Below are 21,960 nucleotides of genomic sequence, written 5' to 3'. Positions count from 1 at the left end.
TTCCTTCAGATAGCATGTTGGTTGCTGCTTGCTGGTTACATCAATGCATCTCACAATCAATTCATACGGAACATACGTGTTAAAAACTATTCACTAATCAACTATATACGCTCTGAAATGCTGCAATTCCTTCCTCCACTCCGGTCCTCCATGTGCCATATGCCACATGCCAACTCGTAAGAAAAGAAACCTGCACGCCCCCGCGTGAGCTATGCATTTGGGTCTAAGATTAACGAGTGAAGCCGACTACCGCCGTTATCTTTCACACCGTGACACTGCTTGATGTAGAACCTTATGACTGGGCGGTTCAGTGGAGTGCTCGACAGCCAAATGCTCGTAATCGTCGTGGGTCCTTTGCGGGGGTGAGGCACAAGCATTCGAAGGTGCTAGTAAGCACATGGTTGGCGTAGTACACTGCGCGACCTTCCAGAACTTCCACACATGCTGGTGCCGCATCCTATACCTCGCCCTCCACTCCTCCTACACAGTCGTATCCGGCGGCATTGTTCGGAGCCTGGGATGTGGTTTGAGAGGGTTGTGCTGGGGTGCGAGCAGTATTGGTGTTTGGCGTGCCGGTTGACATGGTCGGTTGACGATGATGATGGGGATTGTGAAGTTTGGGTGTAGTGGGTTTGGCGGTGTGGGAGCGTGGTGTGGGGGATGGTGTGCGTTGTGAGAGCTTTGTGACGAGTTCGGGGCGGGTAAGCAACTTCCTCACACGACGGTGCCGCTAACTGTCTACCCCGTTCTAGACCGCTCGACCTGCATAGCGCTCGCTGGCTTACCTCACGTGAAGGTCAACAACGTAAGGGACTCCTCCCTCAGAACCACCACAGCCCCGGCAGCAATCTGCTGTACTCCCAAAACATCGCCCTGCCCCTCGAAGCCTCCCTCATCCAAGTCAACCACATATTGATCCGCCACAGTTGCCCCCGCATGGGGCAGTTGCGCATACACGTACATCCGCTTCGATTCGACGATGAACATGTAACGCGCATCGTGTGTGAACGCCATGAAGCGCTTGTCGCGTTTGCTCGCTTGCACGAAGCCGAAGGCGTTGAACGCTGCCGCCGGCGTCAATGAAAGGTTTGGTGTCCCGATGGTGTAAACTAACGCGTCGATGTCGGATCGGAGCGCGACGGTTATAGGTAAGACTCTCGGAACTGCTGGTATGACCGGTGGCGTCCAAGCAAAAGAAGTACAAAGCCATTCGCGCCCACCGGTGAGTGACATGTGCGTTGGGCCTGCGTTAGCATCCAGACTGTATCGCATCAGAACAGCGGCATGGCCCTCGAAATCAACTTCTTCGGGCCGCTCGCTCATGATGTCCTGTGCAGCGTACGGAGGGATGTCGGTGTCAACAGCGCTAGATGTGTACTTTTCCAGAGCGGATGCGAACTCGGCTATTACGTTCGGGTCAAGAGTTTCTTCCACATCATCGTCATTCTCATCGTCCCACAGGTGGGTCCATCGACTGCCTTCGTTCGCCTTTTGTAGGTACAGTGTAAGCATTCGGTTGTCCTCCAACGTCCATAGACAGTCTGATGGCACGATGTCGTCGAAGATCTTTGCGTCGAATATCGTTTCCTCCTTTGGCGGGAGAATTTTACATTTAACGCAATGTTTCATAAACAGGCAATGAACCTCGCTTTTCAACGTGACGTGCGGGAGACGGACAGTAATCGTGATGTCAGATTCCGTCTGCATCCACTTGTAATCCAACTTTTCGTCCCGGTTGGGAGTTGGTGCTGATGCCCCGACACCTCGGGGAGCTGACGACGCGGCAGCCGCATCCACTGCCTGCTTCAGTGCCGGATTTTCGTAGGGAGTCGCTGCACCGACTACAAACCCGTTCCCATCTGGTTCGATACTGGCTAAAAACGGCGCACTGAACCCTTCCACGGTCATGACCGTCCGCGGTTCCAGCATCATCCCCACGGGTGGGTCCTGAAGGGTAACCGAAAGTAGGCTCAGAAAGAACGACAACCTCTGATGGGTCTCACTTCGCTGTTTGTCCCGAAACGATGTGGTGGTGTGGCCCGTAGGTTCTTCTGCTTCGTGTTCTTCCATCCGGTAATACATGATCAGGACCCGCCTATCGCTCTCGAGAAGTGCATCCACCAGAATGGGGGTTCCCCGTAACCCACTGAATTGCCCAACAACAGGAAATTCGTCGGTGCTTGTATGCTGCAATATGGTGATCGTTCCACCGCCATCACTAACGATGAATAGTGAGCCAGCACGTCGCACTGATGGATACTCTCGCGTGTCTGTGGGACCAGTCGGGACTGGAAGTTGGTACACTTTGCGGAGGTGAAGATCTGCAGTGGCCTGATCGTTGAAGGTAAGCGTTCTATAAATATCAGATGCGCAGGGAAGTCTTGCGTTCAGCATACCTCATTATACAGCACTTCCACCATTGTGTAGTTGCCGTCCACATAATATGCACCATCGGTGCCAGGAAACGCGAACAAATGGTTGAACTTGCTTCGCGCTTCTAGTTTCCGAAAAGGATCGTGCGCTAAGGATGGAACCTTGCCCATGTTTATACTCGTCGGAAGGCGAATATGCCGCGGCGCACTGAAGGGGCCATCGATCTTAAGCTTGTAGCCGTCAAACCTTTTTGTTGTGGAAGTGCTCAGCAACGACTTTTGCAGTTTTCAGACTGATTAATGAGAAGTGCGAATACCTGGGGTCCAGGAGGCCGCGGTCCACAGGGACCTGGACAGTCTGGATGCTGTGCAGGGCAGGCATCGTGCACATGCAGTTGAATAGTTGCTGAGTGGGTCTGAAAACGGAAACGGTGGAACCGACGTCGAGCACACAGAACGGACTTGGGAGCATTTGTTTGGACGCGTTTCGAACAGTGCGATCCGTAACCTTTGAGGTCCTTCTTTCATGGGGGCGCCATCCTTTCCCACAACCAAGAACATTTTCACCTTTCCTGCCAGTTACAACTGCCTTGCTCGTCTATTCAGGCCATCTACCAACGATCACCCTAATGGAGCTCGCGATCCAATCCCTCACATTTTCTGCATCCCCGTTGGCCCCAAATTAGATTGCAGAACGTCCTGCGGACTGGCGGCGGCTGTGATGCTGATGTGACCTTGCTGAGCCACCTTTTTAACCTCCTCGATTACCGGCCCTAATACTCCAATAATAGTGTCCACCTCCGCCATCGCCCCATTGCCCAGGTCACCACATGCCAGCTTCTTCACTACAGGATCGATAACTCTGTACCCTAGATATGACGTACAAACTTCCAAATGTCGCGCGGTGAAGGGATGCGTCCACATGTGCGTGTTCATCGCTGGGCAAAGAATCACTGGTTTGGACGTGTCCCACGCACGGAGGACGCATGTGAGGAGGTTATCAGAAGCGCCTGAGGTGAGTTTGGAGAGTGTATTGGCGGACAGCGGTGCGATGACTAGCACGTCAGCCCAGGCTCGCAGCTATAAGGGAACAGATGTCAGCTTCAAAAGATGAATCAGCACTGTATCATGAGTGTTCACCACTTACGTCGATATGTAAGACTGGGTCTGACATTTTAGTCCAGGCTGCCCATTCTTCGGCGTCGGTGTAGACTGGCACCCCTTCCGCCTCTACCACTGTACGATCGAAGAAGTGAAGGGCATGTGTTGTGGATATGACCTTTATTTCTATATCGCTCTGTATTGGATATAGAGTGCATGATGACCAGCACCTGGGTTCCCAAACAAAGTAAACCTACTAAACTATCGGTGTGTATTTGCGCAAACTTACCGCTCCGGCCGTGCTCCACCAGCCAAATCCGAGCCCTTCAAGGCCGGACAAACATACTAACCCCACTGCCAGTCACGACTTTCTCGATTTCCATTCCCCCCTTTCCTCTTTCAACAAACCTTATGCAGTTCCTTGAGCTTCCGCACGAGGATAGGAATTTTGATGCTCGCCACGCTTCCGGACGCGGCAAGGATGATGCGTGCCGGACCGGGCAAGCGGACGGTTGTGCCGTTGGCGTACTGCATGCTGCTTTGTTCTGCGTATGAGGAGAGTGATTTATGCGTATGACGAGAGTGTTGGGAGTAGTTGGAGTACTAGTATTGGATCTAAGACTGTCTATGAGGACGAATGCGTTGTTGGTGTTGGAGACTGAGAGTTGCGGCCTTCCGCTGGTCTTTCCGACGCCCAGCCGCCCCATTAACCTACAGAGCCTACAGTACCATTAACTTCGGCCCCCAGAGTCACAGGTAGAAATTACACAAAGTTCCCACGGCAACCCGTACAAGACCAGGCACTCTGCCAACTACCATAGCCGTCTACCCCCTTTGCAGCTTCAAACCGTCCGCGCGAGGAACCGTTGAGGACCGTATATCAGCGATCTGCACAGTTCTTAGAAGTCAACACCATGAACCGCCGAGGAACACCCACAGCGCTCAAGCGCCTTATGACAGAATATAAAGGTATGGGAAGGCCGCAAGCGGCCGAGAAGAGGGAAGGATAGAGACACTTGCCTAACCTTTCAACACTCGTACAGAGTTGACAACAAACCCACCAGAAGGCATCACTGCCGGGCCAATATCCGAAGATGACTTTTTCAAGTGGGAAGCGCTTATCGCGTACGTTCTCCGCTTCAGCAACTGCGACTGTAACAATCGCTCTCGAGTCTGATTCCTGAGTCTTGCAGCGGCCCAGACGACACACCTTACGAAGGCGGCATATTCCCAGCTATCATCACGTTCCCGAAAGACTATCCGCTATCACCGCCCGTCATGAAGTTTACATGCAAGATGTTCCACCCAAATGGTAAGAGGCGACCAGGTGCAGGAAGGTGTTGACTCAGCGCTCATACTTCTTCTTTCATTCTGTGTAGTGTACGCAGATGGAACGGTCTGCATTTCTATCCTTCACCCACCAGGGGACGACCCCAACATGTACGAACATGCGTCAGAAAGGTGGAGTCCTGTGCAGAGCGTGGAGAAAATCCTTATCAGCGTCGTCAGTATGCTGGCAGAGCCCAATGACGAGAGTGGCGCCAACATTGAGGCATCGAAGATGTGGAGATCTGACAGGAAACAGTTCGAGCAGATTGTCCGGGCCAACACACGGGAAACGTTGGGTCTGTGAGGAAGAGACGGCTGTACATAGATTTTGGATTGTGACATACGACAGTATTTGCTGACGTCCAGTTGCGCCTCGAAAGATGCGTGGCGTTGCCAATGTGCTGCATATTGTGTCCATACATTCTGAGCCCGAAAATGAAGCATTTATTCGGCGTAAGTCAGTCCCTAGTCGAGGAATGAGCTTTCGCGAGCCTCGAAGCGAGGAAGCGATGGCCGCTCGTTTGACAAGGCGAAGAACTCGCGTTCCACAGCTCTATGTGTATTGTACTTGCTAATCTTCCAACGAATATCCTAAATTGCACCTATTCCTAAAACTCTTAGTCCTACACGAGGCCCGCGAATCGCAATGCCCTATCGATCTACATCAAGAACTTAAGAAAACCTAGGAGGGGAAGTACAGCGCCAAATATGCCATTCGGCGGCACGCTCGCTTATCGGTGAAAATATCGTCAGACACGAGGAGCTTCCGCAGTTCAGCGAGTTGTCCCCGGTTCTTTTGATCACGCTTTTGGAGATAGATGGGACAGGTGTCAAGGTAACAGCCTTCTCGACCCAGGAAAATTCGCAACGCACCCATTGTAACCGCGCGGATTTGTGCAAAGAGAACCGATCGTCGTTCGCCACATGTCGTCCTATCGCATAGTTGATATCGTATGTTCCTGCATAGTGCACGTTGATGTCACGTTTCCTCACCAGTAACCTCTCATCCAAAAAGCAGCTGTATACAAACCAGGACCCGGTATGAACCCGTTCGACTGATGTCTCTGCATTAGCTATTGGATGATGGTGTACGCATAGACTGAACACCCCAAATGAAAAGGATGACTTACTCCTCTCAAAGTTGCCTCCAGGCCGCTCTTCGCACCACCGCTATCAAGTAACGGCCGCACACTCCCTTTCGTCTTCTTCAGATCCTCTATGAAGGATTTGTGTTCGTAGTGGCCTAATGGCGGTGCCTGCAAATTCCGAGGGTAAGAGCGTGACGACCGAAAGGCGGAAGTGTCTGGGTACCTGCTGTTTGACATCGGGAAACCGAACCCCTTGCCGGATGTATACGCCAACATTCGACGTCGGTTTGGCCAGAATGGCTGTTGTTAACGCTGTGCTCTACGAGTCCAGGAGGGGAGCTGCGTTAGGAATGCTTTCCTGCTACTTTGAAGTATCTACATTCTCTTCCGACGGAATTTATCCACCTCATATTCTCCAGGTCCTATAGCGCCAGTCACCGGCGGAAGGGTTTGGAACCGTTCCGACCGCGGTCCATGGAATTCTGCGGGGAGTGATATGTCGGTACGAGATGAGTAACAGAAACCGTCATGGCCAGCAATCCAGCTCATATGCTCTTCGGCGCCTGGCGCCTGGTCTTGCGCAGAGTCGGCCGCCGTGCAATTCAAGCGCACATGATGCATTACCTTTCTTGACGTCCATCTAGCTTGTTTTGTGAGGTGACAAACTAAAATACGGAGGCAGCGATGCAGGGAGAATTTCCTGGGATTCTCCCTCTTCGTCTCCCTCGTTGGGAATTTGATGAGTTCCTGAGTCGGCGCTTATTTGAGGTAAGCTTGCGTCCGGGTGAGCCGATTTTCGACAGCGCGTCCTTACCCGTAAGCGGGAGCTGCGTCGGGGCGGAACGTACAGTACGGTAGGTTGAACGACGTGGAGATTAACGTAACATATGATCAGAATGAATACAAGTGTGCATATACAAAACAAGAGGAAGCCAGACGAACATCGGGCACAGCCTCCACGCCATTGTCTCCACCTCCATCCGCCCTTTTTGTCGAGGGCTTGCGTTTGCGCCTGCGCCTGCGTTTTTTCTGTTTGCTTTTTCCAGTAGTATTGGCCTCCTTGTCAATTCCTGCTCCTATTGTTGCGCGGTCTCTTTTCTTCTTCCTGGTCCGGGGTCTGCGCTCCTTTTGCGTCTCCTTCGGCATCAGTACCTAGCGGGGGGAAGAGATGACTATTTGCACCGGGACAGACGGAAAGGACCACATATCTCCCACTACATCATTCCTGGGCCAGCCTCCCACTCCGATGCAGATTCGCTGTTTGACACGTTCACACTGGACGCGGATATTCAGCTGCCTGGGAGTAGGGACATTCACTCCGCACACGACGGCGTTTCCCAAGAGCAGACTGTCGCTCTCGGATCCATTCTCATGAGTCTGGAGTAAATTTGGATGAGATGAGAAAGTGTTTTGGCGTATGTAGGTGATGGGGTTGACAGAGAGGAAGGCGAGGGGAAAAACCTGTGCATGTATATTTGAGACCAGAAATTTGACAGCTCGTACTAGTGGCCCGCTCCCTACGCTCGGCATAGCGACGACAAATTCTCAACTATGGACAGTTACGCAATGCAGCGGCCCACCACTGAAGCTTGACCGGAGAGCAATGTCCCGACCGACGGCGAGGAAAGCGATACCGACAGAGGATCAACACAGTCCAACAAGCTACCCCGCTGTGAGAAAGTAGCGCCGGCATGTTTCACCTCCGACCTCTCTGGTCAATTGCGACTCCCTGAAGGCCAACCTCACCACGACCTCATTAAAGAGTCTAATTATGACGACGCTGTTGTGGTCTCTTCTGCCATGCTAGCTCGGGCTCATACCAACTTCCATTGCTATCACGCATCTGCAAAAGAATCGACGAAGCATTTGAGAAAGCTTACCTGTGGGGCTGACAGAGAAGCTTCATTAGAACTTGGTCATCTGTTTGCGGCGAATAATTTACAGTGGACCAAATTCTTCCAAGCATCGGCGGCAGTCGACAGCGTCAGAGCGAGTAAATGAAACAACAAGAGCACTTTCAAAAGAGATAAAACACGTGAGCATGACTCATTCCGACCATTTTTCGACAGCGCAGCGGCCAGTGACGTGGGCATTTTTTGACAGCCCGCTCAGGGACCTGTCACTAGTTGCCGCCTGTCAGTGGGGGCCCAGCAGGCAAGGCGGGGGAAGTTGCAGGGAAGCCACAGACATGGAGTGGCGGGGGAAAGGGCGAGAATCATCCTTCGCTGTCTCTGGCGTCACTGAAAACACCCACTTGTCGCACATATCGGGATTTCTGGGTCGAGATGGAGCTGACGAATATTGGCGGGATGGGAAAACGCACGCTTGCCCACCAGAGCTGCTCCATCGGGCCAAAGACATATGCGGAGGCAGATAACTGACAGTGAAGATGAAATAATCTCGAGGACTTAGGATATCCGTCGCTCAAAAAGATTGCTGTGGAGGTTGCCGCGGGGAGGAATGAGGAGGGACACGTTCACCTTCGGATCCGACAACAGTCAAACAAAGCGTGGAGGCTAGGACCGCAGAGACGCAGCGGTGAGTGTAACTGTCTGTCAGTCCAAAAGCATCACCGGGGCGTCATGTTATGATGGTCCAACGCTGTTTCCGACGCTGTGGTGGTCGTTTGCAGTACATTTTTTGTACCTGTGCATGGTTTCAGGGTTTTGCAAGCAAATCGCTGATCGATACACAACAACGACAAGGGAACTGATGAGGTTTTGGCCGTGGGATTAAGGAAAAGATGCTCATATGTAAATCCGTTTTGCCATGTGAGGTATGACCACATACTCATAAATGGCAAGGGATGGTGTAGTGTGTGGGACAGTGGTTTCCCAGGAGACGGGTGGAGGGGAGGAGGGGGTGCCTTGCTTTCAGCAACAGAGCTGGGCTGATGTTCCCATTCCGGCCGCCGGACCGCGCAGAGGGCGACTGGCAGGAAGCGAAAATTTCTTTCCAAACGCTTTGATTGCGACTGACAGCTCGCCCTACCTCCGTTGCTCACACTCCGCATTCATAATGCGAGCTTCCTCTTACTCACTGAATCATTATCAGCCCTCTTTTCTCATCGCTTCCAGGCAGCGGACTACAACCGCTCCCAAAGGAACGGGACCCAGCCAGCGCGACACAACGCTTAGTGCCTCTCGCTGCACCCTCGGGGGCTGTCCATTGTTTCCTTGTGTGTCCTGCTACTTTTCCGTTTGCTGTTGTGCTCAATTGCCCGTCCCTGCCGTGCCCTTGTGCACCCTTGTGCCGCACCCTGCCACAAAAAAAGACCTCCTTCTGCAATCAATATACAGCGAGTGACCCTTAGAGCCCATCCGAAGACCTTAATAGACGAGAGGCCCCTGTATGTGTGAAAATCGATGCAAAGAGGGCGTGGGAAAATTGTCGCTTTGGGCTCTCGATTACCTTTATAACTGCCAGGATACTGCTTCCCTCCCTCTTTGCTTATCACGTCTTCCTGCTCTGTCTTCCAGAGCTGTCGTCCATCTTGCCTCACTTCGTTGTCAACCAATCTCGGCTCGTGCTCCCCCGCAATTTTCCGTCTCTCCGCCGCATACGACACTCTCGCGCGTGGGAAAAAACCAAGTACCTCGTATCCTCGCGGAGCACCCTGTGGACCACAGCCAAAGGAACATATCCCCCGCTTGTAGCGATTTCTTCGCCGGCGGAACTTGGATCAGTCATCCATCCAGGTAATTACGCAGCATGGGCTGGGTATATGCGGACTGCCAGCTCTGCAATGCCATGGCCGCAGCTGTTTAACGCCCATCCCTAGAAAACCTGAGGGCTGCAGGCTAACGTCTTCCCCCACGACTCGTAACTTCGTTCTTACATCGGTCTTCACGCATAACATTCTCTGTTCAGTACGATCACCACCAAGACCGTGGCACTCAACCTTCCACCGCTGCTGCAGTATCCTACAATCCTTCCAGCACTAGCTTTCAAGTCTCTGTGCCGCAGGTATGCGTTAGACCTTGAACGCCGTTTCTCGCACGCCCAAGTACTTTGTTGATCACGGTTTTTCTTCATCCTCCACGCTTACCTGCTGCAGAGCCCTGTACCACCAGCTGTTGAATCGTCAGGGATTATGAGATCTAGCATGGCTTTCCTGGCTGGCCGCTGCTCCCAAGGCTATACCATCAATCTCCTCTGCGACTCTCAGTCTTATGACGAAGAGAGATCCGTTTGCAAACGTCGGTTCTCATGGCAAATGTCTCCTTCGCCTCCATGTCATGTGAACAACAACGGCTGCTCGCCCGGTTATCCAGGTTCGGCCACCCCTACCTGGCCGTGTGCGAGTGATTGCTGCTACTCGGACAAGGAATCATCGCCTATGGCACTGGAGGACGCATCACCATCTGCTATCGAGAGAGTGGATGTCTCTAGTATGTCGAGCTGTTGTGCCATTCATATATATTCCGCCCGAGAACGGCAAAATGCATGGGAGTTTTCTGACGCTATCTTTCCGACGTTTCAGGCAGCATGTACCTGGACAATTTGGCCGCTCTGGCTGTTGCATCTGGCCTCCGAGCCGAAAATCTTCGAGTTTCCGTCGACTCTTCCTCCGGATGGTCGTCCCAAGTATCGCCTGCCAGCTTGGCAGTCGGGTCCGTCAAGCGAGAAGCAGAGACTCCGTTTGCGCGTACCTCAAGTTCCTCGGAAAGTATCGAAGACGAAGTGTCAGGAGTGGAGCGATCTCCTACCCCTCGCAAAACGCGTCCGTCGTCGCCGCACCGACCACACATCTGTCGAGAATGCAAGAAGGGTTTCACCACCAGGTATTGATGCACAACTGTCGTCAATCGTATTTTGCACTCCTAAAAACATTGCACCTCTCTCGATCTCCAGTGGACATGTAGCCCGTCATATGAGGTACGCTTCGTGATGCCTTTGTCGACATTTGGAGATCTACTTCTAATTTACTCCGGACCGCACAGAATTCACACAGGAGTGAAACCTTACCCATGCCTCCTCCCGGATTGCCAGGCTCGCTTTTCCCGCCAAGACAATATGATGCAGCACTATCGCACCCATCTTCTCAAGCTTCAGAAGAGCACCGCTTCTACGACCGGATTCGTAGTTGAACTGAAGAACCTCAAGTCTTTGGCTGATAAAGGTGTCAAACAAGCCGAAAAGCCGTCCTCCTCCGTGTCTACCCGATCAAAGAGGAAGAGGCAGACCGTCAAGAGCAAGGTGAACTCACAACCCACGGCACCACGGAAAGCTCGAGCCAAACCTGTCCAAGGTGGATCGGACCAAAGCGGGCGTTCCCCGGAGGGTAGCCAAAGCGGATACCCGTCATTGACTGAACATGTCCGCCCTATCATGGACATGACACCTCCTCCGTCTGCACGCAAGACCCGTTCTTCTGGCAGGGAGGAGAACTCGCGTGGTGTTGATACTCCCGTACAAATGTCTTCCAGGCGTAAGACTGCGAAACGCGCAAGGAAGGCGCGAGAATAGGAAATCCAGATCGTACTGCGTACATCTGGCGGTAAGCAAACCATTCGTCCGTAGAGTGGTGGGTAATTACTGAAATTGTGTGTCAAGGTCATATTGTATTTTGTAATGTATATATTTTCATAAGAGCGATGCTAGGTAAGGTCATATGAAGATTGACGGCTTCGTAAGAACCCTTTGGTTTGGCACCTTCGTTTTCCCTCCATGCAACCACACTCGCATTCCCGAAGACACTTCCTTCTGGTGCATGCACATTGTCAGCTTCTCATGGAAGTATCACAATTGGATGCTATCGAACCTCGGCCGCCGGCTTAGCTTGCCCATTAGACCCGTGGTGCACAACGAGGCCGAACAAAGGGGCCGAAGAAGGAGGCGCAAACTGTCATTTTAGGACTGACAAATCCGAATGGCGGAGGTTCAACCCACAGATTCTGTAGGTCACGTCTCAGCCCCCGTCGCTGGCCAAAATACCCTTAACTTTAGGTCCTGGGCCCAGGACATGTAGAATAAACCCCAGGGCGGACTTCTGACGTAAGCTCCTCAGAGCGGAATTGACCTTGAATGCTGTCAATTCTGTCACTGTTTTTGTCGACAGGAGTCAAAGACACTGCACATCCCTGACATCATGTTCTATGAGGAACTTCCCGAATGACCAACGATAAGAAGGCGGAGTCCATGTTGTGCGATGACCAAAGCGTTCGATGAGAGGAGAGAATCCCCGGGGCTTTTGCGAGCAGAATAAAAGCCTCGCTTGTTTCTCGTTCTCTTCCCTACACATTTTCTCATCTGCTTGCAATAGCATGATACATTTTTTCATCGACAGTAAACTTTTCCACTTCTACACAGCTTCTTCAGACCATCTCCAAATCGTCAAGAATGCTCTTTCAGGAAATCCTGGAAGACGACTCGTTCCCGCTGGACGGCTTCCTCAATCTCGCTGCTCCGGCGGCCGAGCAGGAAGAATCGCTGGCAACCAGCACCTCAACTACCTGCCATGAAGACGACGACATTCACTCTCGTGCCGACTTCCTCGAACAAGGGGAAATCTTCGATTTTGACGAATTCGTAAAGGCCAAAGGAATCGTCCTCAAACGAGGCCGCTCGCAATCGACTCAAGGCTCGTCATCTTCAAGTGCCGCTGCGACCAGCCATGGCTCGGCACTCTCAACCTTTACTTCCGCGGCAGCATCCTTTGCGTTACCTCTCAGTGTGCCTCCGGCTGCGCCTGCGAACTCCACTCAATTCATACCCTTCATGGAGCCGAGTTTCACAGGATTCATGAACTCAGTCGCACGTCAGGAACCGGCGTTGCCGTTCTCCGCCTCGCCTGACGCAATCATAAACGCTAGACACCTCCCCCAGTACGCCACGGCGGCGGACCCATACCAGGGTCCGTCCGCTGTCGGTGCTACTGCGTTACAGCCTCCAAGGTCAGAAGTGCCAGCCTGTCCCGTACACACGATAGGCCGACAAGTTCCTCAAGGCCTGCTCGGAAGTCGCGCACATGGCAGTACGCCTTACCATCGGCCAACAACCATTCGTTCCGGCCCTGACTCGTCAGTGGGGAGGCAAACGGGCCGCCCGCTTCACGCCCAGCCACGTAGCACCCAGCCTACATCTACCGACTCGTCAGTGATGAGGCAGCCGGGTCACTCACATCATGCCGAGCCACGTAACACTCGGCCTACATCTACCGACTCGTTAGTGGTGAGGCAAACACACCGTCTACTTCATGCCCAGCCACGCAACAGCCGACCTACATCTACCGGCACGACAGGCTTGCAGGCCCTTTGTGGGCCTCATCGGGAGGCATCGACGCTCCGCACCCTGCCTCGCACCACAGCTGTCTTAACGTATGCAATGCCAACTATGCCGGCCTCTTCCGGCTCTCGCCGAGACGTATCTGCGAGTGGCCCTCAATCGCGCGCTCCCCGCTCTACATCAACCATCACGACGGTAGCGCATGCTGCTCGACCTCCTTCTGGTCGTCGACAAGCGGTGAGGGATTCGTCCGGAAAACGACCAGTTGGAGGAATCCTGGCAGCGACACCTTTCCAGAATTATGTCATGGCCGGAGGTGACCCTCAATACTTTCACATCTACTGGGCCAATGCGCTCGAATTGCAGCAGCAACAATTTCAAGCGCGACCGTCGCATCCACCTCCGATGAGAGCGAGTGTCCCAGCTCCCGCCCAAGCACATATTCCTACGCGTACGGTGCACAGCATTTCCGCTGCTCGCCTGGATGTTGACGCCCAAACGTACTACACATTTCCGACTTTCGGGCGAGGATCGTCCAACGCTTCGTCTACCAGCCCCGAAGACGCAGCCAGAAAGCGCAAACGCCCGGCTTCGGGGGCAATGGAGGAGCCACGCTTGCCAATCTCAGCCAACCCGGTTCCGCTAGCTACCAGAACACCTAAACGCGCACGCACACTCGTGCCGTCCTCGGAAGCAGGCCCGTCTGGATCGTCCTTGACAACCGTCAGTCAAAAAGGGCGGCGACTCCCGCAGGTTCCTCACGCTTGCGTTCCTTGCCGAACCCATCACTTCAAATGCAATGTGGAGCGCCCATGTGAGACATGCTCGGAGCATGGATGGGCGGCCTTCTGTTTTGACCTGCCGCACAAGCGACGCGGTCGCCCCCGCAACTCTAAGACGAAGACCAAGACAGCAGGGGCCCTTCCTCCACCTTCCCCACCTCCTCCGCCCGGTGCCTCTGGTTTTATCTGTGTGTAAAGACCTGTACTAGATATAGTAGGGAGTCTTTCGGTTCATTTTGCTCGAAAAGTTTTCGTCGCTGTATGCACACTGAAGTTCAATAGTATTAACGGTTTCAAACGAATTGACTACTTGCATAGTTTATTTCTAAGGGTGCTGGTATGGGAAAAGGGAATGCCGCTCCCTAAATCGAAAGCTTCGGACAAGCCTGAGAGCCGGCCGTCACGGAATCAGCGTATCAAGATAATGGTCTGGACCTCACGAGAGGACGCGAATGCATTCTATCGAAAGCAGCTGGCCATCAAAACGCTGAACAATGCTTGACCTGGTCGCACACCTCACTACTCAGGCATAGCTACCATATCATATCAAACTGGTAGAACGGACGGTGGAAACTACGTCCGGCAGCCAAACCCGAGCAATTCAGGCCCGACCGAAACGGCATCCATGCCTTCAGTGCGTGACCAAGTGCGTAACCAAAGCGGCCATTGCGGCAGTGGAATCCAAACTTCGAGCTAATGAGACGGGTGCAATCAGTGTTTGTTCTGATTTTACGGTCATGCTATAAGTGCGACTGGCTGTTCATGATTGTTTCTGGGGCAGCTTTAATGACAGTTACGCGCTGTCGAAATCGGTAGCGAAAATCTGCATCGCAACTGCACCATCTTTGATCCGCTGATCAACCTTCCCACAGTCGTCGATGCTCGCTTCTTACACGCAACGACGCCCTTTATACTGTATGTAACCGTATGCGGTGATCTGTTGATGTTGCAAACTTCTTCACATCGACTCGCAAACTTCGTCGGACCAACCGTTCACGGCGATAATGCTAAGCTTTCATTTCAAATGAGCTGTGCAGCCAGATGATTTATTTACAGAAAGCTGTACTGCGTAGTTCTCAAAGTCGAATAGTTTTACGTTCTTTACGAGCCAACGCTGTTGGGTCACTAACCAGTTTGCGGGCACACCAGCTCTCTTTCGCTCTTTGATAAGCGGATCCTTTCAGTTTTAGGATATTTGCATTTGAAACTTTACACCGTTTGGAACTGTTGAAGCATGGTGAGGAGATGGTAGAGCGGACGGCGAATGGTGGTTCAGGTTCAATCAACAACTCCACATCGGCAGCACGGGACAGTTTCGACTTTACTTTGATAGACATATGTATTCACATGGCTGTGCTTTCACAAAAAATCAATGCAGCATCAAGCATCCACCTCCATAGCCTGAGCCCCATTCGTGACAGCCTTCGCCTGCTTCAATGTCACTATCTCTTGCGTCAAGGTTTCCTTCTCGCTAAGCAAATCCTGATACTTCTGCTGCAACTCCCTCTCCCTCGCATCCAGCGTCGCCACCAGCTTCTTCTCGCGCTCAACCCTCCACGGCGCGCCGACTTCCTCGAGGTTCTTCAATGCAGCGAAACTCTGTAGTTCGATAGACCTTTCTTCAATTTCCCGCCATTTTTCGATGACTTCGCGGCGAAGCTTCAGTGCTCGAGCTTGGTACCCGCCCAACACAACGTTCAGCTTCTTTTCGAGCTTTTGCGCCCGGCCGGCGTCTCTTTTCATTTGCTCGCGGTGAGTGTCGAGTTCGATGGTGTGGATTTGTGTCTTTTCTTCTGCAGACATGTGGGCCGAGCGCTTGAAGGACCCGATAGCGTGTTGACCTTGACCGCGAACGAAGACCCACTCATCGCTCAGAGTGTGGTGAATCTCATTGAAAGAGTCTAAGCTAGAGTCCAATGTCAGATTCTCCAACTCCTTGGCAATCAGCTGGCTTGCTATCTTCTTGTCCTCAGGCTCTAACGGTTCCAGGGGCGTGACCTCAAAGCCTGGTGGCAACTGTCCGACGGCGGGATGCTCGGAGGCATCGTTCTGCAGCATGGCCAACATCTCATTACGCACCAGCCTGTCAATGTCATCGATGTCCTCAGCACCTATGACAACCTCCGGCTGAATGATGATGGGACGTGGCAAGTCTCGCTGCACCGCCTGAGACCTTGCCTTGAGTTGGGCTTCTTCGGCGGCTTTGCGTGCAGCGAGGCCTCGTGCCTCGACCTCAGCCGCATCTTCCTCGCCGTTATAGGCTGGCTTGGTTGCGCCGTCCTCGTTGGGCGATTCTTGACTCTCAGGCAGAACGATTTCGAAATCATTCTTGGGCTTAGGCAAGGCCTTGAAATGGTCGGCAAGCTGTTGGCGAATGAGGTTCTGCCGTTGACGTTCTTGGCGGGGTGTCTCGTCGAAGCCCCCGAAATCGGAACCTCGCGGTGTGTTGATGCCCATCTGGTCGCGCAACGGGGTCCTTCCAAAAGCAGGGCCGCTCCCGGACCGAGGTGTCATTTGCACGGATGACACGCCATCCCGTGGTGTGAACGGAGCAGCGAGGGGGTTGGGGGTTTGGATTGCTGTCCGCTGTGGGGTAGCACCCTCGAATGTTAGGCTTCCTTCGAGTTCGAGATCACGGCCGAGCAGGGGGGTTTGCGCCATCTCCATCGCTCTCAAATTCCGGGCCTGTATCTTGAGTTGATCACCAACCGCTGGTGTTCTGGGTGTCCTCAACGGCGTAGGCGCCCGGAAAGCAGTACTGTAATCGCCCAGGAGACTTTTTGAAGCCCCAAACTCTTCAGAATCCACCACAGCTCTGGTATTTTCCCCCGCGGTTCCAATTTTCACCATCTCTTCGAGCTCAGACTCTCCGACTTGTGGCGAAGGCAAGACCAACTTTTTCCTCTCGGAGAATTGCAGTTGTTCGGCAGCCTTCTTCGCCTGTGGTGGAACGTAGTCACCCGCCTCCTTCTTCGTCTTTTGCCGTTTTGCATCCTTCTTCCGCTCACCCTCCTCAATCTCTGACCGGCGCTTGCCCTCCAACTTCGACAGCAAGATATTCGTTTTGTCACGCTTCTCATTCTGCTCCCGTTCCATTTCCTCGTTGACATCCCAAAATCCAGCAGGTGCCTTCTTGTGAAAAGGGATGTCGGCATTGTAATCCATCCCATACTTCTTCCGCTTGTGGCGGACTTCAATTCCAGCCGCCTTCAACTCTCTCCTCTTCTGCAGCGCAGCGAGACGCCGAGCTTCCTCCAGCTGCTTCTCACGAGCCTTCCTCTTGGCTTTTTTTCCTTGGGTATTGGCGAGACGGGCTCGGGCTTCGGACAACATTTCCTTCTCATCTTCATCCATGTCTACCGGATCTGGCCGGGCCGGCTTGGCTTCTGGATCTGGGTCGATTTCTCCCGGGCGTAGCCGGCGTACGTCATCGCCGGTGGGTCCCGCGTCCTAGTAGCGAGACAACAGATTAGCATCCAATGCGATTCCGTAGGAGTATCTGCTGCGGAAGCAACTTACCCCGTCGCCTTCTTTAGCCTCCGCTTCATCCAACAGCTTCTGATACCGTTCCAAGCATTGCGCAGGCGTCCGTCCGACAATAGGCGCGATTGTTCTCCATTGAGTAGGCATCAGTTTGGCCAAATGTAATAACTTCTCATCCTCTTCTTTTGACCACTCGGTCTTTTTGATAGAAGGATCCAGCCACTCAAACCTGAGGGAATGTGTCAGAGATGCCTCCATGTGCAAACGAACTACGGCGGCTTACACTTACCATCTTGCTTTGCATTGCTTTGGACTTTTCCTTGTCAGGAGTGACGAGATACGTGCCCACTGGTTTTTCCCATACTTCATTACCGCCGCCTGAATAACGAAAGCGTGTAGGTATCAGTGAAGACCGTACAAGGACGAGTCCCATACCCTCTCCATATGAAGTATACAGTGCACATACCTTGAGGATCTCATCCTCGGTGTTCTTCCACACCCCTCCCTTGATGAGGATTCGCATGACGGACAACAGCAAACGATAACCACGGGAGAAGGGAAGAGACGCCGATCTCTAGCAAGAACAAGACCAACGAGGAGGTAGTTGAAGAGCGTTCTGGTTGGCAAGAAAACGTGCCAGTCGAGTACTCTGCGAAGGAGGGATCTGGCGACTGTTGATTGGGATTCGGGCACCAGGGGTATTCATTCGCGCCGAGAGAGGTCTGTGCGGGGGAAGCCGATGGGGAAGCAGGGGAAGCACTATGCACGAAACGTCACGTGAGTTTAATATATTATATGTATGCAGCTTCTTCTGCTGCCCCTGCAAACGCACCTTACCACACCCACCAGCAGCATCACGAGCTCTCAACTCATAGCAGTGCTAGTAGGGCTCGTTGAGAAAAAGAAACCCAATCGCCTTTCTCCGGTATCTCTTCTCGATCTCGTTAACGATGGCGACAGCGCAAAGCCAGAAGTTGAGTCGCGAGGACTTCAAACGTCAGAAGGTGATCGAAGAACAGCGTAAAGCGTAAGTGGAAAGAATTCGTCTGCTAGTGCCGGTTCAGCGTAAAATACTCACGACAAACTACGATTCTAGTGGAACATTACCAGCAGAAGTCGATCCCGAAACTGGCCGCGACATCAATCCCCACATCCCGCACTACATCTCCCAAGCTCCGTGGTATCTCGATATCAACCACCCCACGCTCAAGCACCAAAAATACCACCCGAAAGAAGAGGGGGCAATAAATGACTGGTACGCGCGAGGAGCACGGGCCGGACCTGCCGCCACGAAATATCGAAAGGGTGCTTGTGAGAACTGCGGTGCACTTTCACATAAGACCCGAGATTGTGTGGAGCGGCCACGGAAAACCGGGGCGAAATGGTCCGGAAAAGATATACATGCCGATGAACTTGTGCAGGATGTGCACCTTGGGTTTGAGGCGAAACGGGATAGATGGAATGGGTATGATCCTACAGAGCACATCAAATTGGCGGAGGAATGGGATCTGGTGGAGGAGGAGCGGAGAAAATTGAGAGAGCAGCAGGTCAAAGAGAAGGAAAAGTTGATGGCCGAGGGGAAAATTTCAGTTCCCGAAAAGGAACAGGAAGGAAAGGAGAAGGAAGCCGTTGCTGCCGGGCCGGCCGATAGCGACGACTCGGACGATGATGAAGAAAAGTACGCGGATCGAGCCGATATGCCGGGTCAGAAACTCGACACAAAGACTCGAACAACAGTCAGGAACTTGCGTATTCGTGAAGATACCGCCAAGTATCTTCTCAACTTGGACGTGAATTCCGCCTACTACGATCCCAAGACGAGATCTATGCGTGATAACCCGGTCGAGGACGCCGACCCGCGAGACTTGACCTATGCTGGAGACAACTTTCTTCGGTGGACGGGAGACGCCCCAAAACTTGGACAGTTGCAAGCGTTTGCATGGCAAGCAGAGGAGAGGGGAAAACCTGTTCACATGCAGTCGAACCCCACTCAAGCGGCCCTTCTATACCAAGAGTACCAATCGAAAAAGGGAGCGGTGTCGGAAAAAGTCAAAAACTCGATTCTTGAACGATACGGCGGAGCGGAGCACTTGGCGGCCCCACCGAAAGAACTCCTCCTGGCGCAAAGCGAAAACTACGTGGAATACTCGCAGACGGGTCGGGTCATCAAAGGTCAAGAACGCGCTGCCGCCAAAAGTAAATACGAAGAAGACGTCCATCCTCTCAACCACACGACGGTATGGGGAAGTTGGTGGAAGAGCGGACAGTGGGGTTACGCGTGTTGTCACAATACGATTGTTGGCGCGTACTGTACCGGCGCTGCAGGAATTGAAGCGGCAAGGGCATCTGTTGCGCAGTTGACGGGCGGCGCCGCGGCTAATGAAGATCAGGAGGCGAGTGCACCAAAAAGTCTCTTGGAGCAGTATGTTGCGCGCGCTGCCAAAGAAGGGCCCAACGGCATGCAAGCGCAAGACCGCCTGGACCGCGCGAAGCAACAGAAAGGGCGAGGAGAACGTCTTGGGGAAGGGGAGGTATCCCTCGACGAGGCCAAGCTGAGCGAAGCGCTCGACGCTGAACGCAAACGGAAAGCCCGCGAAGCGCTTGGAAAGGACAGGGAGGAGGATGAAGGGCGCACGAGAAGTGCCAAGAAAGGGAAATATAGCAGCAATGTGGAGGTCAAGGATGTCACGGAGGAGGAGTTGGAGGCATATAGGCTGTCGAGGAGCAACGCCGCGGACCCGATGGCGAATTACGTTGACCGCGATGATTAGGTCGGTGGTGCGTACCCATTCACCTCCAGCCCTCCAACCCTCACCAAACATTCTTTGGTTTGTTGTATATAAAATTGAATTGAACAGTGGTCATCAGTTGCGGATCTACCTTCGAACATAGCTCTAGATTAGATTGTTTAGGACTTGGTTTGTGGTTGATGTGGCTTGGGTCTCCGAGAGCAGGCCATGGCGGTTTCTGGTGCGATGTGCGGCAATCATGTGAACACTTGGGTAAGAGCCGCCGAGATGAGGACAAGCTGGCTTTGTGCTTCAAAGCCATAGCCAGTAGGGCGTTTCACTAGCCCCCAATAATCGAAAACAGTAACGGCAGATAATCGCGAGATTAGCGAAACTGCGAGCGCGTTTCGCGACGCGTCCAGAGTTCGTGCGCGCAGGCTCCCCCCAATCACGTCCCGATGATCTGTCGGGCTTCCCGATTTTCTGGGGCTAGTGAGGCCCCCGTTCCCCAGTTCCGCTACTCCAGGGTGTAGAAAAACAGGATTCTCGGGGGGAGAGCAGCAAAAAGGCCTCCAGCGAACCTGGGGTCGTCAGGACCCTGGGGGTGTTCCGCCTCCCCGCCCGCACCAACAACGAACCCCCCTCACCGTACACCCCCCCATTGCCCCCAACACCATGTCGTCTGCTGACGCTGGACCCTCTACTGCCGGGGCTCCCGGGGCCCGCAAGCCCCGGGCAAAGAAGCCAAGCGCGAAGTCCGCTGCGGGGAAGCAGCGGGCGAACGCTGCATACGCTTTTTGGGACAACGAAGAAGAGGCTCTCTTGGTGCATTGGCTCTCTACGGGCGAGAACTCCAAGGCCCTGCAGCATCGCGACACCCCGGACGCCAACGGGGTCAACCGCTCGAAGAAGGATAAGCGAACGGACGTGATTTGGAAGATAAAAATGTTCATGTATGAGAACCGAAAGGACATGACCAAGACTCGCATCAAGAACTAGCTTGCACAGTAGGATAAGAAGTTCAAGGAGGCCCAGTTTCGATTCAATCAGACGGGGGAGGGTCTGACGGAGGAGGAGAAGAGGAATACCCCCAACATACAGGCCTGTATCGTCAAGATCTTTCCATATTTCTTTGAGCTCGAGCCTTATTGGTCCTGCGCTGGCACGACGGCCTTGCACTCGGTAGGGTCTCAGGAGTCAATGGCCGCCTCGTCAATCTTGCCCTCGAACCTCGCCGCCGGGCTGGTCTCGGGGGCCCCGCCACAGTCACCTTTGCTTTGTGAGTCGCCGGACAAGGCCGGGACGCCGGAGGACTCGGAAACCGCAGGGTCCCATGAAACGCTGCAGGACACGCTGTCCGAGACGCAGAACCCGTCGGAGGCGCCACCACAGACGCCACCAGACACGCAGGAGCAGCTGGGGTCGCAGCTTCACTCCCAACTGGGAGATTTTGCGGGTATGGAGTCGCAAATGGCCCTGGAGGACATACTGGAGGGGTCCACGGCCGGCGATGGGGAGTCCCCAACCGATGGGGGGCCGTCTAGCGGTTTGCAGAGTCATGATGGATGAGCTGGATGAGCAGATACTTGAAGAGAGGCGGTTGGCCATAGAGGAGGCCGGTCAACGCTTTCACTTGGAGCTTGAGGAGCGCCAAGAGGCGAGGGAGGCAGAGCTCGAGGAGCGGCGGTTTGTCAGGAAGTCCGCGGAGCGACGATTCCAGCTGAAGCTTGAGGAACGGCGCGCGGTCGCCGAGAGACGCAGGCTGGACAGCGAGCGCAAATGGGATTTCAAGATGAAGGCCCTCGAGATGAAGGCCAGGCTGCGGGACACCAAACCCACCGCGCAGTAG

At 53.5% G+C, this 21,960-nt stretch overlaps 9 protein-coding genes across 9 annotated transcripts; 5 read left to right on the top strand and 4 right to left on the bottom strand.

The window, feature by feature from the left end:
* Window positions 1-621: 621 nt before the first annotated feature.
* On the bottom strand, window positions 622-3,148 carry EV422DRAFT_83733 (uncharacterized protein). The gene is made up of 3 exons (XM_053074447.1): window positions 2,690-3,148; window positions 2,397-2,619; window positions 622-2,331 (listed from the first exon to the last, which is right to left on the bottom strand). Exons 1-3 carry the CDS (start codon window positions 2,842-2,844, stop codon window positions 787-789), a joined length of 1,923 nt encoding a protein of 640 aa, XP_052925000.1. The 5' UTR covers window positions 2,845-3,148; the 3' UTR covers window positions 622-786.
* On the bottom strand, window positions 3,024-4,007 carry EV422DRAFT_497070 (flavoprotein; the record flags this gene model as incomplete). The annotated part of the gene is made up of 3 exons (XM_053067921.1): window positions 3,024-3,452; window positions 3,520-3,669; window positions 3,882-4,007. The coding sequence occupies 3 exons, from the start codon at window positions 4,005-4,007 to the stop codon at window positions 3,024-3,026; spliced, it is 705 nt and encodes a 234-aa protein (XP_052924999.1).
* A 277-nt stretch (window positions 4,008-4,284) lies between these two features.
* On the top strand, window positions 4,285-5,295 carry EV422DRAFT_83662 (ubiquitin-conjugating enzyme/RWD-like protein). Its single transcript, XM_053074446.1, has 4 exons — window positions 4,285-4,442; window positions 4,517-4,598; window positions 4,667-4,785; window positions 4,853-5,295. The coding sequence occupies exons 1-4, from the start codon at window positions 4,388-4,390 to the stop codon at window positions 5,104-5,106; spliced, it is 510 nt and encodes a 169-aa protein (XP_052924998.1). The 5' UTR covers window positions 4,285-4,387; the 3' UTR covers window positions 5,107-5,295.
* On the bottom strand, window positions 5,282-6,863 carry EV422DRAFT_532079 (uncharacterized protein). The gene is made up of 9 exons (XM_053070507.1): window positions 6,833-6,863; window positions 6,705-6,717; window positions 6,515-6,648; window positions 6,296-6,372; window positions 6,114-6,209; window positions 5,933-6,058; window positions 5,833-5,857; window positions 5,676-5,761; window positions 5,282-5,607 (listed from the first exon to the last, which is right to left on the bottom strand). The coding sequence occupies exons 3-9, from the start codon at window positions 6,528-6,530 to the stop codon at window positions 5,485-5,487; spliced, it is 549 nt and encodes a 182-aa protein (XP_052924997.1). The 5' UTR covers window positions 6,531-6,648; window positions 6,705-6,717; window positions 6,833-6,863; the 3' UTR covers window positions 5,282-5,484.
* A 3,361-nt stretch (window positions 6,864-10,224) lies between these two features.
* Window positions 10,225-11,359, top strand: EV422DRAFT_597228 (uncharacterized protein; the record flags this gene model as incomplete). Its single annotated transcript, XM_053073618.1, has 4 exons — window positions 10,225-10,281; window positions 10,374-10,674; window positions 10,745-10,768; window positions 10,834-11,359. The coding sequence occupies exons 1-4, from the start codon at window positions 10,230-10,232 to the stop codon at window positions 11,357-11,359; spliced, it is 903 nt and encodes a 300-aa protein (XP_052924996.1). The 5' UTR covers window positions 10,225-10,229.
* Window positions 11,360-11,978: 619 nt separating this feature from the next.
* EV422DRAFT_532073 (uncharacterized protein) lies at window positions 11,979-14,190 on the top strand. The gene has a single exon (XM_053070506.1). The coding sequence runs from the start codon at window positions 12,233-12,235 to the stop codon at window positions 14,093-14,095; it is 1,863 nt and encodes a 620-aa protein (XP_052924995.1). The 5' UTR covers window positions 11,979-12,232; the 3' UTR covers window positions 14,096-14,190.
* Window positions 14,191-15,026: 836 nt separating this feature from the next.
* On the bottom strand, window positions 15,027-18,096 carry EV422DRAFT_588015 (pre-mRNA splicing factor component-domain-containing protein). Its single transcript, XM_053073485.1, has 4 exons — window positions 17,849-18,096; window positions 17,672-17,760; window positions 17,419-17,611; window positions 15,027-17,349 (listed from the first exon to the last, which is right to left on the bottom strand). Exons 1-4 carry the CDS (start codon window positions 17,903-17,905, stop codon window positions 15,280-15,282), a joined length of 2,409 nt encoding a protein of 802 aa, XP_052924994.1. The 5' UTR covers window positions 17,906-18,096; the 3' UTR covers window positions 15,027-15,279.
* A 1-nt stretch (window position 18,097) lies between these two features.
* EV422DRAFT_588013 (Pre-mRNA splicing Prp18-interacting factor-domain-containing protein) lies at window positions 18,098-20,270 on the top strand. The gene is made up of 3 exons (XM_053073484.1): window positions 18,098-18,141; window positions 18,215-18,409; window positions 18,479-20,270. Exons 2-3 carry the CDS (start codon window positions 18,333-18,335, stop codon window positions 20,151-20,153), a joined length of 1,752 nt encoding a protein of 583 aa, XP_052924993.1. The 5' UTR covers window positions 18,098-18,141; window positions 18,215-18,332; the 3' UTR covers window positions 20,154-20,270.
* Window positions 20,271-20,786: 516 nt separating this feature from the next.
* On the top strand, window positions 20,787-21,960 carry EV422DRAFT_506933 (uncharacterized protein; the record flags this gene model as incomplete). The annotated part of the gene is made up of 3 exons (XM_053068610.1): window positions 20,787-21,038; window positions 21,123-21,607; window positions 21,666-21,960. 3 exons carry the CDS (start codon window positions 20,787-20,789, stop codon window positions 21,958-21,960), a joined length of 1,032 nt encoding a protein of 343 aa, XP_052924992.1.

Source organism: Fimicolochytrium jonesii, assembly GCF_025526975.1.
Source record: "Fimicolochytrium jonesii strain JEL569 chromosome Unknown EV422scaffold_14, whole genome shotgun sequence".
NCBI classification, from domain to species: domain Eukaryota; kingdom Fungi; phylum Chytridiomycota; class Chytridiomycetes; order Spizellomycetales; family Powellomycetaceae; genus Fimicolochytrium; species Fimicolochytrium jonesii.
Note: the sequence above shows the minus strand (reverse complement) of the source record. Positions and strands in the feature narration are given on the sequence as shown.